This window comes from Vavraia culicis (genome assembly GCF_000192795.1).
Source record: "Vavraia culicis subsp. floridensis unplaced genomic scaffold supercont1.29, whole genome shotgun sequence".
In the NCBI taxonomy this organism is placed as follows: Eukaryota; Fungi; Microsporidia; family Pleistophoridae; genus Vavraia; species Vavraia culicis.
In genome coordinates, this window is record NW_007360632.1 from 61119 (window position 1) to 76701 (window position 15583).

Here is a 15583-nt window from a genome sequence, read left to right on the forward strand (position 1 = left end):
GGCTAATTGATGAAAAAAAGTAAAAAAATAAAATTGGTAGTTTTTATAGCATGGAATTACGGAATTAGCAAGACAAGAACGTAAAATTAATTGAACAGAATTACGGAATGATTAAATGAGGTGATGAGATAATTAATAAAATAAAAATTAAGTAGTGATCAAGTGAGATAATACGTTGAAATTGCTGTTAGCAGTTAAAAAATCATTATTAGTGGTTTAACTTGCTCAATGTAGAATTGAGAACAGCACACGGCTCTTTTAATTCAGTGGAAAGGATTAAAATGCACTAACAATGATTTAACGGTAATACGCAGCAGTACAGTACCGCACATACAAACCAATTACAATAAACAGATCAGCAATGATACATCAAGCGATGATAAATGTTGAAACAATAAAAGAACATAAAGCGTTACAATCACTGTTCTTAGCGGTGATATGGCAGGTATAGCGGCAATATAACTTAATATAGCACGGACACGGTACAAAATATCGGTTGAAAAGTTGGTGCTGTAACGGTTTATTAAAAAATATCTTTTCTTATCTCAGCAAAAGCTGGGCAATTTGTGCTAAGAAATGCACCTTTTGTTCGTTGTTGCGGTTTAAATTAGTGGAAGTTCGTTCCTTTTTTCGCTGTCGCAGATAAAACGATTTTTGCACCGTATCCACGTCAAATCGTCTCAACGATTCAAATTCACACCAACTGGCAGTGACAGCGCAAGAATATTTTGATTTGTGACAGCGAGCAAGCTTCTTCTGATACAGAACCATGATCAAATACCTAATCAATATTGAGCAGGTCTAAGTGCAACAAGCCGTTGCACTAAAAAGAGGTAACGAAGCGTACGGTCCGTGCACTGATTCGTATGCACTATCGTTATAGGACAGAGAAGGACTGCAAAAAAATTAATTTGAACGAATTCCTTTCTAATTACAGCCGTATTGAGAATAATGACAGGAAGATGGTGCGTATAGGGAAAAGATCATGGTAACAAGACATGAATAATGTGGTGATAGTGTATACAGAGAAGAGCGTTCAATAAGCAGCTATGCTGCGGTACAGGACCAATTCACTACTTGTATTTTTCATAGCCTTTTGCTGCAAAAAGAGAAACTACACGATAATTTCCTTACAATAGCAAACAGTTCGCTATTCCATAATATTTTCGAATCTGCTGTTTAGGTAAAGAAGAAAAGTGGAATTTACTTTTCATCAAAATCACTCCTCTGATCAAACTGCACGTCATTGTACAAGAAATGGTGTTACAAATTCAATCCGTGTTATTCGTCAAAAAATATTTTTTTGAGTGTTCATACTTTCGCACGCTGCCGATGTTTTCCTAACGGTATGCTCATCCACTACGCCCATCACAACAGTGCAGGTACGGTATAACGTGTTTGTGACTGTGCGTGTGCATTTATCAATAATTCAGTGACTGAGTCTTAAATTGTATATTTATCCACGTTTCGTGGAATGCATCATAATTTTGCAGGGATCTCATTGTTAGCCTCTCGCCTTGTGGCTGACAGCTTATTTCACAGTTCTAAAGTACAAAAAGGGATTGAGCAAACAGCAAAAACGAACAGTTCATTGAGTCCAACACCATAAAAGTTTTGAAGCGGTACCAACACCAGTGAACTAGTATCACCACACCGATGTGCAGCATATATGGTAGGAAAGAAGCACAAAATAAGGAACGTAACGAATTTTTGAAACAAACACGGACAGACAGTCCTTCAATAAAAAACAACTAATTTATAAAACAGAGCATCCTTTGGTATGTTCAGCATCATTTCATTCTGGTGCCGTTATATTAATACATACGAGTTTGCATAATGCTGTACCTTTCCCTCAACACAGACAAACCGCATTCTTTGTATCACATTATCATGCACGTTCTGTACGCTCTTCTCCCTATTTTAAAGTGATATGGAAATAACCGTGCTATTCATCAATTACAAAAGATACTATAAATATTGATGATATAGCATATTGCGTTTATGCGATTATGCTATGCATAATTAAACGTTTTGTTCTTATGGTACGACCAACCCAAATATTCTATACCTCTGAGTGTCTACGAAGCGTAAAAAGCGAGAGCTACGCATTCAAAATGCCTATCAGTAACATTGATTGAATGGTACGCAAACCGTGACATCATGATTAAAGTGCGGTAAATCGCACTTAAAGTTCATTATTCGTGTATTATTGAACTAAACACTTTAATTAAGCGGTATTTCTTCCAACAAAAGGCTTTACGAGCAGTGCTGCGCAATGTGCTGTCACATGAGAACACTTCTTCCGATCGCTTAGCCCGTCATTGCTAATCACGATAATGATATGAAGCACAGCGCTGCAACCCAGCATGCACCAATCAGCCCACAGTTCTACTCCTCTCCCGTTCCATGTTAAAGTCGTCTTTATCACCTGCTCGTATCACCCTCGTTACTCTGCTCTTTCTACCCCCTCGCCATCATCTCACTGATCTCTTTCAAAAACAACTTCTCAACTCCCTTCCGGCACAACTTGCCCGTACTCGCAGTTATACACCCTTCAAGGTCACAGAACTTACTCTTCACCAAATGCACGTGCTTGGGCACCTCAAATCCGAATAAATTGCCCTCCTTCTTCTTCACTTGTGCGATTCTTTGTATTTCGCTCTGCACTTCTTCTGAGGTGCTTTCAGACACGACCAGAGCAACAACGAATGAGTGCTTGGTGTCACCTGTTACGAAAATGTCTGTGAAGGTGGTGCACATGCTCTTGAACACATTTTCTATGCGCTCGGGTACGATGTACTCGCCTTGAATTGTTTTAAAGTTGTTTTTGAGGCGTGATACGATGTGGACACTGCCGTTTACCATTATGGCGTTGTCACCGGTTCTGAACCATTTGGTGCTTTGAAACAGGCTAGCTCCATTACTGCAGGTTTCTTCGTTTTTGGCACTGGTGCTGGTTTTATCACACCTTTTACCGCTACCGGTGCAGAGTTCTTCATTTTTACGGTTACTTCTCCCATCTTTGAAGTTTGTTGTGCTATCACAGGTTTTATTACCGTTCACTGCGCCAGTAATACCACTATCCCCACCAATCCTTACACTTTTATGAGAAATACTTTCTTGATCGACACTGCTCTTCTCCTCATGATCACCGCCACCAATATTAACGCATCCAGTTCTCATGTTCTGCTCATAGGCCATTTTCTCCTGCTCAATCCATCTCTCCCACACCTTATCATCGTCACCATAGTAATTATCATCTTCAAGCCTTGTACACACGTTATCTCCTTTCACGACCAGCTCGCCATCAACAATCCTTATCTCATCGCTAAACAACGGCCATCCAACTCCACACTTATCAGTGCTCGTGGTGACTCCGCCTGTGGTCTCAGTCAGCCCATACGCTTCGTACATAGGTACACCCAGCACACTCTCCATAAAAATTTTGAGGTCGCGATCCAAAAAGGCTGAGCCACTGAACAACAGCCTGACACGACCACCAAACATGTGTTTGATGCGATTGAACGCGAAGAAATCCGCAATTTCGTGCGTGTACACGTCCTTCAACACGCTTTTTCGCTTCATGAACAGCAGAAATTTGAACAACAGACGGCTCATAAAGCCTAATTTGCTGTAAATGCCATCTCTTATCACTTCCCACAACCTGGGTGCACCGCAAAAGATGGTGGGCCTTACCAGTCGTATATCGTCCATTAATTTCTTTCTGTCGCCACTATAAAACACCACTTTTACGTTTATCAACAGAAAGCAGTAAAGTAACAATCTTTCCATCACGTGTGCTAGCGGAAGGAAACTCAGATGATGATCGCCTGCATTGATGCCAATGAATTTGTTCGTGCTTCTACCGTATTTAAGTGCGAAAATGCTCGTGTAAATGTTTCTATGTGACAAAGGAATTGGCTTGGGCGTGCCCGTGGTACCTGAAGAGTAAATTATTGTAGCTATATCATCTGCACTTGCCGGCAACGGCGGCATATCGGAGAGGCTCTCCATTTTGCATCCCAACTTTCCGTTCGAATGTGTTTCATTTCTATTACTAATTGTTTTGTCAGAGCGATTATGCGCATAATTAGTACTGCTATATCCCACGTTGTATTTATGCGCATAATCTGTACCATGCATACCTTTTATGATGCCGTGCTCGTCTTCCGCACCGCTCATCACATCATCGTAATAATATACCTTGACACCGTCAATCTCAACACCTCTCTCCTTTCCAACAACAATAACCGCTCTCAAACACTTAATGTTCCTTAGCATTTCCACCTCTTTTACACCGGCTACCACCACTTTAACATTTCCCTGTTCGATAATTTCCTTAACGTTGTCTCGCCCAAATGTAGCGTAGATTGTGGTTGAAATTTTATTCGTCAAAATGAGCGACAGATCCGTAACCGTCCACTCAATACAATTGTTGATGAATATTCCTACGTACGATCTGTTAGAAGAAAGTTGGCCATGATCGGCATGACCAGGGCTGTCATCTCCACGATTAACGCTTTTGATATTTCCCACGCTGTTATCAGCGCTTATACTATCGGTACTGTCCACATTACAACCATCCTCGCTTTTGCCACCATCTCTCCCCCTTTCCGCCTCGTTGCACACATGCTCCATGAACATGCCCATCTTCCTCACCATCTTCTCAATCTCTCCATACGTATAATAAACTATCTTTCCATCTTTTATAACACCCAAGGCATCGCACTCCCTTCTACTTCTCACCTCCTCCATGAACAGGTGTATGTAGGACTTGTCATACTCTGCAGTCGCCTTTATATTGTACAGGAGGTTGTGGAGTGAGTGAGTCGTGCAGTTGTGCACAGTCAAATTTTGGATTACACACATGAATTCCTTGCAGGATGGGGGAAAATATTAAATGAATGATGAAAATGTAATTGCAATCCTTTTATGGGCGTAGCTGTACGAGTGATGGTACAATTTGAGGACTCATGAACTGCAAGATGATGTTGATGAACAAACAAACTTTGTAAATGTGATTATTTGGATGTGTAAGGCTTCATAATATGAAAAAGTGCTGAGTAAGTTCAGTTTGTTATACAAATCAAAAATAAATACCTATAACATGGTAAAGTAGGATAAGATGTGCTTATTTAACGAGAGTAAATATTTAATACCGATGTAAATTAAATTAAATCCTTCTCGTTCATACAGAATATCATAACATTCAGTACGACCTAATATAATTTTTTATATTTGTTGATCATTGCTCTTGATTTATTTTATGAATTCTCATTTATCTTTATAAAGGAAAATGATCGTAGATATGGAAAAGAAAGGAAAGAAACTTAGCTGCAGCATTATACAGGTTTACACTACAGATTATGCCATTAAATGAATAAAATAACCATATATACGTAATTATGGTGCAAGGTAGAATTAGAGAATACTTAGAACCACGAATTATACAACACTGACCACCGCTGTGTATAAACACATTAATACAAAGTACGGAGTGAGATGCTTGTGCGTACATTTTGATGATCATAAAACAATTAATTTAAAAAATAATTAAATAATCCGTGTTGTGTTACTTACAGCTGTGCTACGGGCATAAAATGTACAAAAAAATGAAAAATTGTAAAATATTGTTTAGCGTCATGAAAATACCGGTACTAAGGCTAAAAGTAAATGTACGAGTGCAATGCCTCCATCATATAACCGTCATTATTTCTTAACTGATATGATACCAACAATAAGCGATAAAAATTATAAAAACAAATCGATAGACGGCTTAAAAGCCAGAGAAGCGGAACTCATGAGGCACACGTCCTCAGATAGAACTGATAATGATATAACCACGACGTCATTATGAAAGGAAACCATACCAACCAATAAAAGTACAATAATTATTCCGGAAGGCGCTGCTGTACAATATTTTTGCGCCAGAACGGTTAGCTCTATCAAAAGAACCAGTTGCTATATTCTTCTTATCAGGCATACCCACTATCTGGAGTAACTTGAGAATCTTATCACAGGCACAAAGATGTGATCAGAAAATTTAAACGATGGTGACTGTAGATCACAACATGCCATCGTAAAATTACGTACCGCAACGTGTAATGTGGGCGATTGATTTAGTTTGTGATCCAGAGAGCGCCTCACAGCATTCAAATTGGTATTGCATACTAATGTTGGAAAGATGAAGCGGCAAGAAATAACACAAATAAATAATTTTATGTGCAGCGACTCCATCCGATCAAAACATTTGCGTTAGTTCGTAGGCTTTTGCCGTTGAAAACAGGATGCGCCCACGATTACGAACAAGTACATGTGCGTGCAGAAATCAGTACTAAGGTATGAACACTATCACTGAGACAAATTCTTTAAACTTGCACAATGGTGTTTTCAGATCCCTACCTCCAGCCAGGAAAGTCTCCAGCAAATATTTTAGCAAATTAACACTGGTACGTTATTTAATCAAGATTATTATTTTGTACTACATTCAGAGCATCCGGGCTGGTTATTTAATTCTTACATGTTCATAAGCAGCCTTGCATCCCATCGATCAGAGAAGGAGCAATGAGGAGCAGTTGATGTGTGATAGATAAAAGATTCGTAGTAAAAAATTACAGCTCGTTGAAAAGAATAAATGTTTATACCACTCTTCTGTCGGATAAAGAACTTCCTGAGCTCTTTAATTCTGCCTAATCTCATTCACCACGAATTCAGATTCAAACCAAATTCAACAAATGTTAGTCACAGCCTTGCATTCACACTGCGATGTACTGGTGAGGTAACAGTATCGCCAAAAATAAAACGATGTGTTGTTCGATAGGTCGGTGAAACATGCGCAATTGCTGCTAACCGTAAATAAAACCGCTAAAAATAGTAATTTATGATTAGAACAGTTGGTACTGCGTTTAGCATCTTTACCGGAACATTTGGTGTTTATCATGGCAGTAAAAAGGACATCTCAGCAGTCATTAGTTAATAAGTGTTTATAGCGGTGATCATTAATGGCAGAAACATTTGACCAAAGTATCATTCAGAATTATTAGGATGCATCTGGCTCAACCTGATCCGGTGCCAAACATCAGAGCATGTTACTCGCTTCCTCATTATAAATACCACATATTGCCGAAATTGCTTTTTCTGATCTACAGCTCAGGCTATCTGCGGCCATATGCACATTTTTTTCCTGCTTGTTCCGTGAATAGGCATCAGGCGAACAAACTTCAACAGGTTGCAAAGTCTTCCGGTGCTGCACCCGAATACTATTTTAAACCACCTTAAGTCCAATAATGCAAATCCTGGAATGACTCGGCCTGGTTTCAGAGCACCATTTGCTGCATTATACCTCTCTGCTCTCCGCACATGTAGTTCGTGAAAGTAAAATTAACCGAACAAGACACATACCGCAAAAAGGATGTTGCAGGGATTCAGCGCAATCTTTTTGGTAATAATAAGAACCATTTGTGTTAAATAAACACGTTCTGGCCCAGCAATAGGTATGTGCTTGTGGACGAGAAAAGGTTCGACAGCTCGAAATATGAGAAGGGATAAGAAACAAGGCTTATCGAACACGACTGTGATATTGCACAATCTTTCTGGCGTTCATATGTGCGATCCTCATCTTACTTTCGAATCTAGTCGTGCATCCACAAAAATTTCGATTCAATCAACCAAACAAATCGTTGATACCGTCTTAAACAATGTTGTGCTTTGTTCATGTTTGCAGCATTCAGCACAACACGTTTAGACCTGCAACTCTGGGAATAACGAACACCTGTGCGTAAATTGAGTTATTAAAAGCAGCCATGGCGGGCTGGAGAATAGCCCTTTTCTTTGTTTACGATCGTGTCAACAATAGTAGCCCTCTGTGTATGCCGCGAACTAAATTGGCTTCTATCTAAAGCATTTCGCTCAAGATCATTGCGTCCATTACCAAAGAACATTTGTTCTCGTCATATTTACGCAGTAACTAAAAAAGGAGTGGTATTCTCTGATTTTGATAGATGCCTTTCAGCCATCAACATAATATTTTTACGCGTGTTACTCAGCACTTAAAGACATCACATGCTATCTAAGCTGCATTCATTTCCCTGTAATTTACGAATCGTTCTTCCTATCGCCGGTTCATACTTCATGTGGTCTGTTTTCAGTGTTTGGTAGGACCAGGCATAGCGGCTAAAACAAAATAAATATTTCCAATCTATCGAAATGTTCTGTTGTCCTCTCAACTGCCCATCTCCAGTCACCTCTGTTTTCTCAAGGATTCTTAATTTTACTTTGAACACACGTCTGATTTTACCAATAAATTCTGCATCGCCAACAACTGAAGAACCTAAAGCCTCATCAACTACCTTCACAGCCGTGTTCTTATCAGAACAATGACGTTTTCTAGGATTGAACGTGCTTATGCCATTATTACGCAGCCATTCAACATTCTGCGAAAAGTGTTATCGATAGTCCGAATTCGGGAGTAATTGCAAGTCTCTGTAAGTAAGACTTCTCTGTGTTATCCTCAACAAAAACATTCCCGGTGCTACTATCCTGTTCATGTGCATACAGAACATAAGCTAGGCACGAAAAGTTTACAAATAATGAAATTCTTACCACTCTTACGGCATTCACCAAACCTGTTGAAGGCAGTGTGGCAATGAAGTACGTTGAAAGGGATGTTAAAGAGAGAACGAAGACCCAGCGTGCAAAAATAACCTGAGTATGAATGCTTGTAGTACCGGTAAACTTAGAACATAAGGTTAATTTTTTGTAGCCTTCTCCTCCAAATAGGCACGTTCACGACCCATTGAGAAATCACAAGTAAATATAAATTCACACCACAGTGTATAAAGAGTAGCAACACGGTGTTTTAATGTTTAAGATGAATTTACATGTATTATGGTGCTGCTAAACCTTTTATAACGATTTTATACCAGGATTAGAACTCCACAATGATAATCTCTTTATCCCAGTCTAAATGTCTTATTCGTCCCATGTTCTTTCGTGTAAATCTTTTCCGAATTTTGAAATAGATGTACAATGGCAAATCTCTCAATATTTGCATACTTTCCAAACCCAGAAAAAGTAATTGTCCGTCATTCTGCTGGTAAAACACATTACGTCTACTGTATTTTGGTAATGATATAACATTAAAATACATTCGATCGCTACCAATATCATTACACCAATTGTTTAGCACCTTTTTATGGGTCTCTCCTGTATTTTTTTTGGTACCAACCGTATTTTTAACATTTGTTCCCAAGTTCTTCCTTTTTTCCTTGGCAGTATTGCTGTTAGCATCATCGCTTACATTGAAGTGCTGCATCTTGCCGTTCAACGTATGATCCCTCCTAGTTACGCCAGATTTCCCTGTACCTTTGCACGAATACACCTTGCTCACTGTATCATCACCAAGTTCGCAATTTTCCTCGTGATATACGGTATTAAACGGAAACCTGACCCGATCACTAATATTGCTCGACCATCCCATCCATCCATACACTCTTTTCATCAACACATATTCATCAATCGGTTCGAAAAACAGGAATTTAACCGGTACGATCACGTGTGACGTGACATCACACACCGGACAAACAATTCCATAGCGACCTAACATGCCCACATGATTGCTGTCTTGGTTCGCGCTCTCCACATTGTTTATACACGTATAGCAGTAGATATGCCCACATGAAAGCGTGACAGCATTACGGTAGAATGAAAAGCAGATGGGGCAGTCTGCACTGTATGGAACAAGGAAGTAGGATATCAAATTGGTGGAGTAACTTGGCTGTATTTTGGTACGTGCTGACAGTACAGGGATGAACGTATCTGGGAATGGCATAGAAGGGTACAAAAGGGGAAGATATATTAAATTGAGTGATACACAAAATTGTATGCTAATGTAATTTATTAAGCTTATGCTTGTCTTACTCTATCATACGCCATATCTCTTCGTTTGTTCTCCCCTTCTTTCCTACACTTCTTTTAAGTCTCTTAGCATCGGACTGCAAATCATCACAGCATTGCTCAGTATCTGCAAACCTCTGCCCATTTACATTCTTGGTTGGCACATAACATCGGTCACGGCAATTAACGGAGCAATTGTGTGCTTTTCCATCAGCAGTGCTGTCGTGACCAGTCATACCAGAATCATGCCCACAAATACTACCAGTATCTCCCAGATAAAGATTCTGTATGGGCGTATTGCTGCTGTCATTACCATCCTCTTTATCAAAACCTTTTTTACCACCATTTTTCCTTCCATTTATTTTTCTGCCATAATTGCCATCTTCTTCCTTCTCGGTGTCACTATTACCGCAATTTCTTTGACTGTCACACCCGTTATTCAACTTGATAACATCCTCAGCGTCCTCCATAAATATTAAATAGTACAAACATTCCATCTCCTCACTCACAATTCCTTTAAAACTGAACAACTTTCGTTTATCCTCATTATAAAGAACCACTTTTCCTTCTTCAACCCTTATAAAGCCTTCCACCCATTTTTTGTTTCTCTTCTTGTTCTTGTCCTTGGTGTAAATGCAGGGGCAGAACGACATGCAGGGGAGAAACATGCGAAACGATAATTTATAGATTTGATAAAATACAAAACACGCGAACACAGTACCTACAACAGGTAATACGAGATGTTTGTTTTATTTTACTATGTATAAATTATTAATGTACGCTGTTTGGTTATATTAGTATTTTACGGCTATTTATTTGTTTTTTATAAGGAAATAGTACTATTCGGACCAGTAAATCATTTATTTATACTTAACTTTGCATACTCCAGCTTTTCGCTCACAAAATACAAAATTTTTGTTACCAATATTGCATTTTTTGGGATATAAGCCATATAAAGTCCTCATACCATACAAATTCGTAATAATTATCGATATATCGTCACTATCATTCACTTTCCTCTCTTCGACATGTCACCATTTTTTCCTTAAAAACACGTTTACCTACCACTTCATACAAAAACACATAAAGAAACCACCTTTACGATCCATAGGGACTAGCCATGTTTCTGTTCATAGGAAAATGTCAACAAATCGCCTCACGCCTTTCCCCATCAATTCTTCATACTCTATGATTGAGCCAATTCTGTAGAAATAACTCTGTGCGCTACTCTGCATTCTCCCTACCGCCACACTTCCTTTCAATCTCAACAAAATACGCATCATCTCCATTCTCATAGTAATTTTTCACCACATACCTGATAACACCATTAAACCTACCTACGTAGAATTTAACAGCACGATAATTACTGACACGCACACAGAGACATACCTTGTCATTGCCATTTCTATTAATGAACACGTGCATGAGATTTGTCGCCACGTTCATGTTGCGATACGCCTTTTCAACACTCAAGCTTATGACTGTTCCGTTTTTGTCCGCCAGCAGGTATCCAACAAGCATGTTTCCAAGTACTGCCACGTAATTCGTGGATGGATTGAGGAGGTAATGGATAGAAAGAAACTCAAGAGTGTAATTTTCTGGGAGTGTAAGGTGGTTAAGCTGCTGAACGTTCGGAATGTCGTGGCCCTTCAGCGGTCTTATTTTCATTGAGAGGATGTATGGATTAAAGGGGTGTTCGTAAGATAAATGATGTGTCAAGGTGATTGATCTACCAAAACGTGCGTCATAGATGCGCAATGATGATTTGTTAGATGACATTCCGTGTACATTGCTGTATGAATGGGTAGGATGAAACAGCAGTGCCACACAGGCTGAAAGAACCGTTTATAGCATGTCAGCAATGAGCGAAACTGTAGCACAATGTAAATGTGATACCGCTTCATGAATTGAAATGAACATTACTGAGCTGTTGATAAAATATTTAAAAAATTTAATTTTGAACCGAATTGAATTTATTTGGCTAGTTTCATATTTAAGGCAACAAGCCACGTCAGCACCGATCAGGATAGAACAAAAAATACGCGGCTTTAAATTTACTGGTGATTGATATAAAGGCTTATCGAGTTTATCATCGCAATATGTCTGACTCAAATACTGAGCAATACTGGAAAGGACATCTACCACATAATGCACAGTGATGTTACCACGCTTCTGCTCTGTCTATTAAATGTTTACAAAATCTTACAACAATTCATGTTATCAAGTTTTTGTAGAGGCATAGAACAGTATTGTCTGCAGAAATGCTGCATTTGATACGTTATTTCCGTGTGATATTTCTTCAAATTATTTTTTTAGCTACACATAATTTTTTGACAGCCTTTCAAGCCTGCGGGTCCATTAAAAGCGCTCGTCTAATTGAATTACGAAGACAGTTCTACCGCCCACACACTCTTCTTACGCTATTGCTTAGTAAAACATAGTACAAACTGCCATTTCATATAAAATATATCGTACGTTCATCCATGATTCGTTATTCGTAAAATGCTTTCTTGCTTTCAATAATTTGAAAAACGTAAAGTGATTTCTTTGTTTCAATAATTTGAAAAAGATCAAATAAGGTAAATGTGAAAAAAGCACGGCGAGGAGCCAAAGCGATATGACATGATGTAACAGGTTAAATTAATGAGAATATACTTGTGCTACATTTTATAAACCATTTAATATCCACATAATCGATAATAAGTCACTACGTGTTATTAATAACGTTTTGCTCAGTGCGTTTAAGTTTCAAACTGTTATTTTACTGTTACAGAATAAACAAAATAACCTGAGTATCAAGTAAATACGCAGTCAGCAGACTTATCTCAGTTGTATACACCTATTTGCTATCCACACAATTGTTTTCCGTGGTGCTGCTCATCTCTTTGTTTTCTCGTTTTATCACTTCTATTTCTGATAAATTCACGAAATTAAATAAAGGAACCCCTTCTCATATAAATAACCAGATGATAGCTCGACCATAAAAAGGAATGACAAGAGACGACAACAAACCGGACGATGACTTGTCACTTCCGCGTTCTACCATAGACAAAATGCTGTCAACATACCAGCTGTCTATACCACGGCACGTGCGTGACCACCTAACAACATATCTTCATCAGTTCATACACTACATATCGTCTGATGCCAATTTGCTGTGTGAAAAGGAAAAGAAGAAGACAATAACACATGAACATATTTATGAGGCACTAAGAACGGCGGGATTTGGGCATTTCATTGAGGAATGTCAGAAAGTGTACGATGAAACTTTAAATTTAAGCAAAATGAGGCCGAGCAGAATCAACAAATTGAAGAGCTCTAAATTTTCTATAGAAGAGCTGAGAATGGAGCAGAAGAAGCTGTTCGAGAGTGCTAGAAAAGAGTACGAGAATATGGAGTTTGATGGAGAGGAAAAATAAATACTATAATTTGTTTTATTGCTGTGCAAGGTTTGTCTTACTAAAGAAGAATTTGATTGTATATGGACCGTAAGCATAGGTTATGATAGTCTATGTTTATTTTAACAGTACTATCGTGCACTACTCTCACGTCATAAATAGCGTTTGAAACATGTTGCACGAGCAAAGATTCAAATGTTCTGTTTCATCAATTTAATTACCGTTTTTTTGTTATTTCGGCTTTTATAATAGCTCGTACAGTAATGGTGATATTTATGTTCGAGCTACTCATTTTTTCGTCCATAGCTCCTCCTGATTGACAGCAAATGCTGATTAAAATGAATTTTGATCAATAATACATGGCTATTTTCATTTTTCGCTCTTAATTGGTAGAATACTCGATTTGTTACACATTCACAAGACCAAATGAATTATTTCCCGAAATAATTTTTACGTAGAGAAATGTTTGGTGATCATTTCTTTTCAAAAAATGTAATAATTAAGCGGTATTCATTACAGATAATCCAAAAAAGAGGAAGCATACATTTTATCCTGTTAAATCGGAGCTCCTGCCCATTCTGTGAGGAATGCCGAAATAGCTTGCAAATCTTTTCCATATATTATTACGATGAATGTTTTTGTAGGTTTTAGCAAGTCATAATCTCACTCAGTCTCTCTGTATAGTAGACAAAACGAGTTAGCGGTATCCGTGCCAGAATTTGATTTATATAGCGCAAGAAGCATCGTTTTTTTGTATTGTAGTAATTGAATAAGTCTTTAGATTGCAATTGGCCAAATTTCGTTACAAAATACCGTCTTAAACTATGAACAAATTATCTGTTGCAGTACCAAAATTCAGAAAAAAATTGATAGGATTGTGGTGTGAAAGAAATTTGTATTCTCAAAGCATACTGATGCTGAATTGATATGTATGCCAGTTTAATGATAATTCTTGGAAGTAATGTGTTTAATTCGCAGGAATTATTACTTTGAAGTAAGTTTTGGTATTGATGGAGTAATTCAAAGCAAGCTATCAACAAAACACTAAAACATTTACGATGTCGTGCATGTTTAATTGCAGTCAACAATAAAAATTAATGAGATTTACATGGTATTCGCAGTTCGGCAATATATTTAAGACCGTAGTGGTTCGATTAGAGATACATACGAGGCTTTTATGTACCGCTCAATAAAGTTTACTTTGTGTAAATCTGATCACTGGAAATACTAAAAGTAATAACGTACCTAAAGCATTATTTGAGAATGATTCGACTAGACAGAGCTCTAGCTGCACATAGTATAGAATGCCGCACAAAATTTTTCTTGCTTTTTATACACAATATTTGTTCTGGTTATGAAACGTATTAAACGCATATATAAAGCACACAGAAGAATATTGTTCATTCGAAGATTTAGTATGATTTTAGTTGACCAAATCAAAATTCTTTATAGAGTTGCCATAAAAAACATTGTTCACAGCATGTTTTGCTATGTGTTGTTCTTCCGATGCGTTTGAAAATATTCAATGATTTTATTTCACCGGATCCGATCAGCATATTCAACAGAATGCAGAACAAAACAATTCAAAGCAGCAAACCCAACAACAAGCTCACTCGAGATGACTGTCAGCAAGCCTTACACTATCTCATTTAATGATGTGAGATATAAGCATAGTAACAGTCAGGATGATCAACAGTGCCGTTAGAGCGGGCTAAAACAACAATAAACCATCTAGTCAAATTTCCTAAAGAAGTCCAAAGAAAGGTATTTACGATAACATACGTAGCTCTTGTAATCATTATGCACATTAGTGCAATTGCCACGTGCTATAGCAATAAAATATTGTGATTCTGCTGGATTTATTTGCTACTGCAATACCTAAACTTATTACTTGTTGTGATAAAAGGTCCATATAAGATAATCCAGTGGATGGAACTTTCCATAAAACTGCTTTTCGAACGGTTTACGCGCTGTTCTCTTCTATTTTTTTGATCAGGTAAGAAAAATTGATTACACCATTTATAATTCAATAGCATCAAATAAGTAAAATTAATTAATGTTCGCAATAAATTTGAATGCAAATTGAATATAATTTGATTTCTTCACAACCTTTTAAACATGAGATAGTTGTAAAAACGAGTGTAATCATGTAAAGCCTTATTTTGGTCGTTACAGTGCATCTTATAGTTTAATTAATCAGAGAATTTATTTCGATAATTTGGATGTTTTGATTTATAAAAGTTGATATCGCAATAGTTTTATACGCACTCAACATTTCATACAGTCCACCT

General features: G+C 37.8%; 5 protein-coding genes across 5 annotated transcripts; 1 reads left to right on the plus strand and 4 right to left on the minus strand.

Annotated features, from left to right (window-relative positions):
* Positions 1-2193: 2193 nt before the first annotated feature.
* VCUG_01714 (uncharacterized protein) lies at positions 2194-4891 on the minus strand. Its single transcript, XM_008076539.1, has one exon. It carries the CDS (start codon positions 4867-4869, stop codon positions 2461-2463), a length of 2409 nt encoding a protein of 802 aa, XP_008074730.1. The 5' UTR covers positions 4870-4891; the 3' UTR covers positions 2194-2460.
* A 3955-nt stretch (positions 4892-8846) lies between these two features.
* On the minus strand, positions 8847-9829 carry VCUG_01715 (uncharacterized protein; the record flags this gene model as incomplete). Its single annotated transcript, XM_008076540.1, has 1 exon — positions 8847-9829. One exon carries the CDS (start codon positions 9827-9829, stop codon positions 8927-8929), a length of 903 nt encoding a protein of 300 aa, XP_008074731.1. The 3' UTR covers positions 8847-8926.
* A 61-nt stretch (positions 9830-9890) lies between these two features.
* Positions 9891-10547, minus strand: VCUG_01716 (uncharacterized protein; the record flags this gene model as incomplete). The annotated part of the gene is made up of 1 exon (XM_008076541.1): positions 9891-10547. The coding sequence occupies one exon, from the start codon at positions 10545-10547 to the stop codon at positions 9915-9917; it is 633 nt and encodes a 210-aa protein (XP_008074732.1). The 3' UTR covers positions 9891-9914.
* A 149-nt stretch (positions 10548-10696) lies between these two features.
* On the minus strand, positions 10697-11673 carry VCUG_01717 (uncharacterized protein; the record flags this gene model as incomplete). The annotated part of the gene is made up of 1 exon (XM_008076542.1): positions 10697-11673. The coding sequence occupies one exon, from the start codon at positions 11671-11673 to the stop codon at positions 11119-11121; it is 555 nt and encodes a 184-aa protein (XP_008074733.1). The 3' UTR covers positions 10697-11118.
* A 1166-nt stretch (positions 11674-12839) lies between these two features.
* VCUG_01718 (uncharacterized protein) lies at positions 12840-13333 on the plus strand. Its single transcript, XM_008076543.1, has one exon. It carries the CDS (start codon positions 12885-12887, stop codon positions 13311-13313), a length of 429 nt encoding a protein of 142 aa, XP_008074734.1. The 5' UTR covers positions 12840-12884; the 3' UTR covers positions 13314-13333.
* Positions 13334-15583: the final 2250 nt, after the last annotated feature.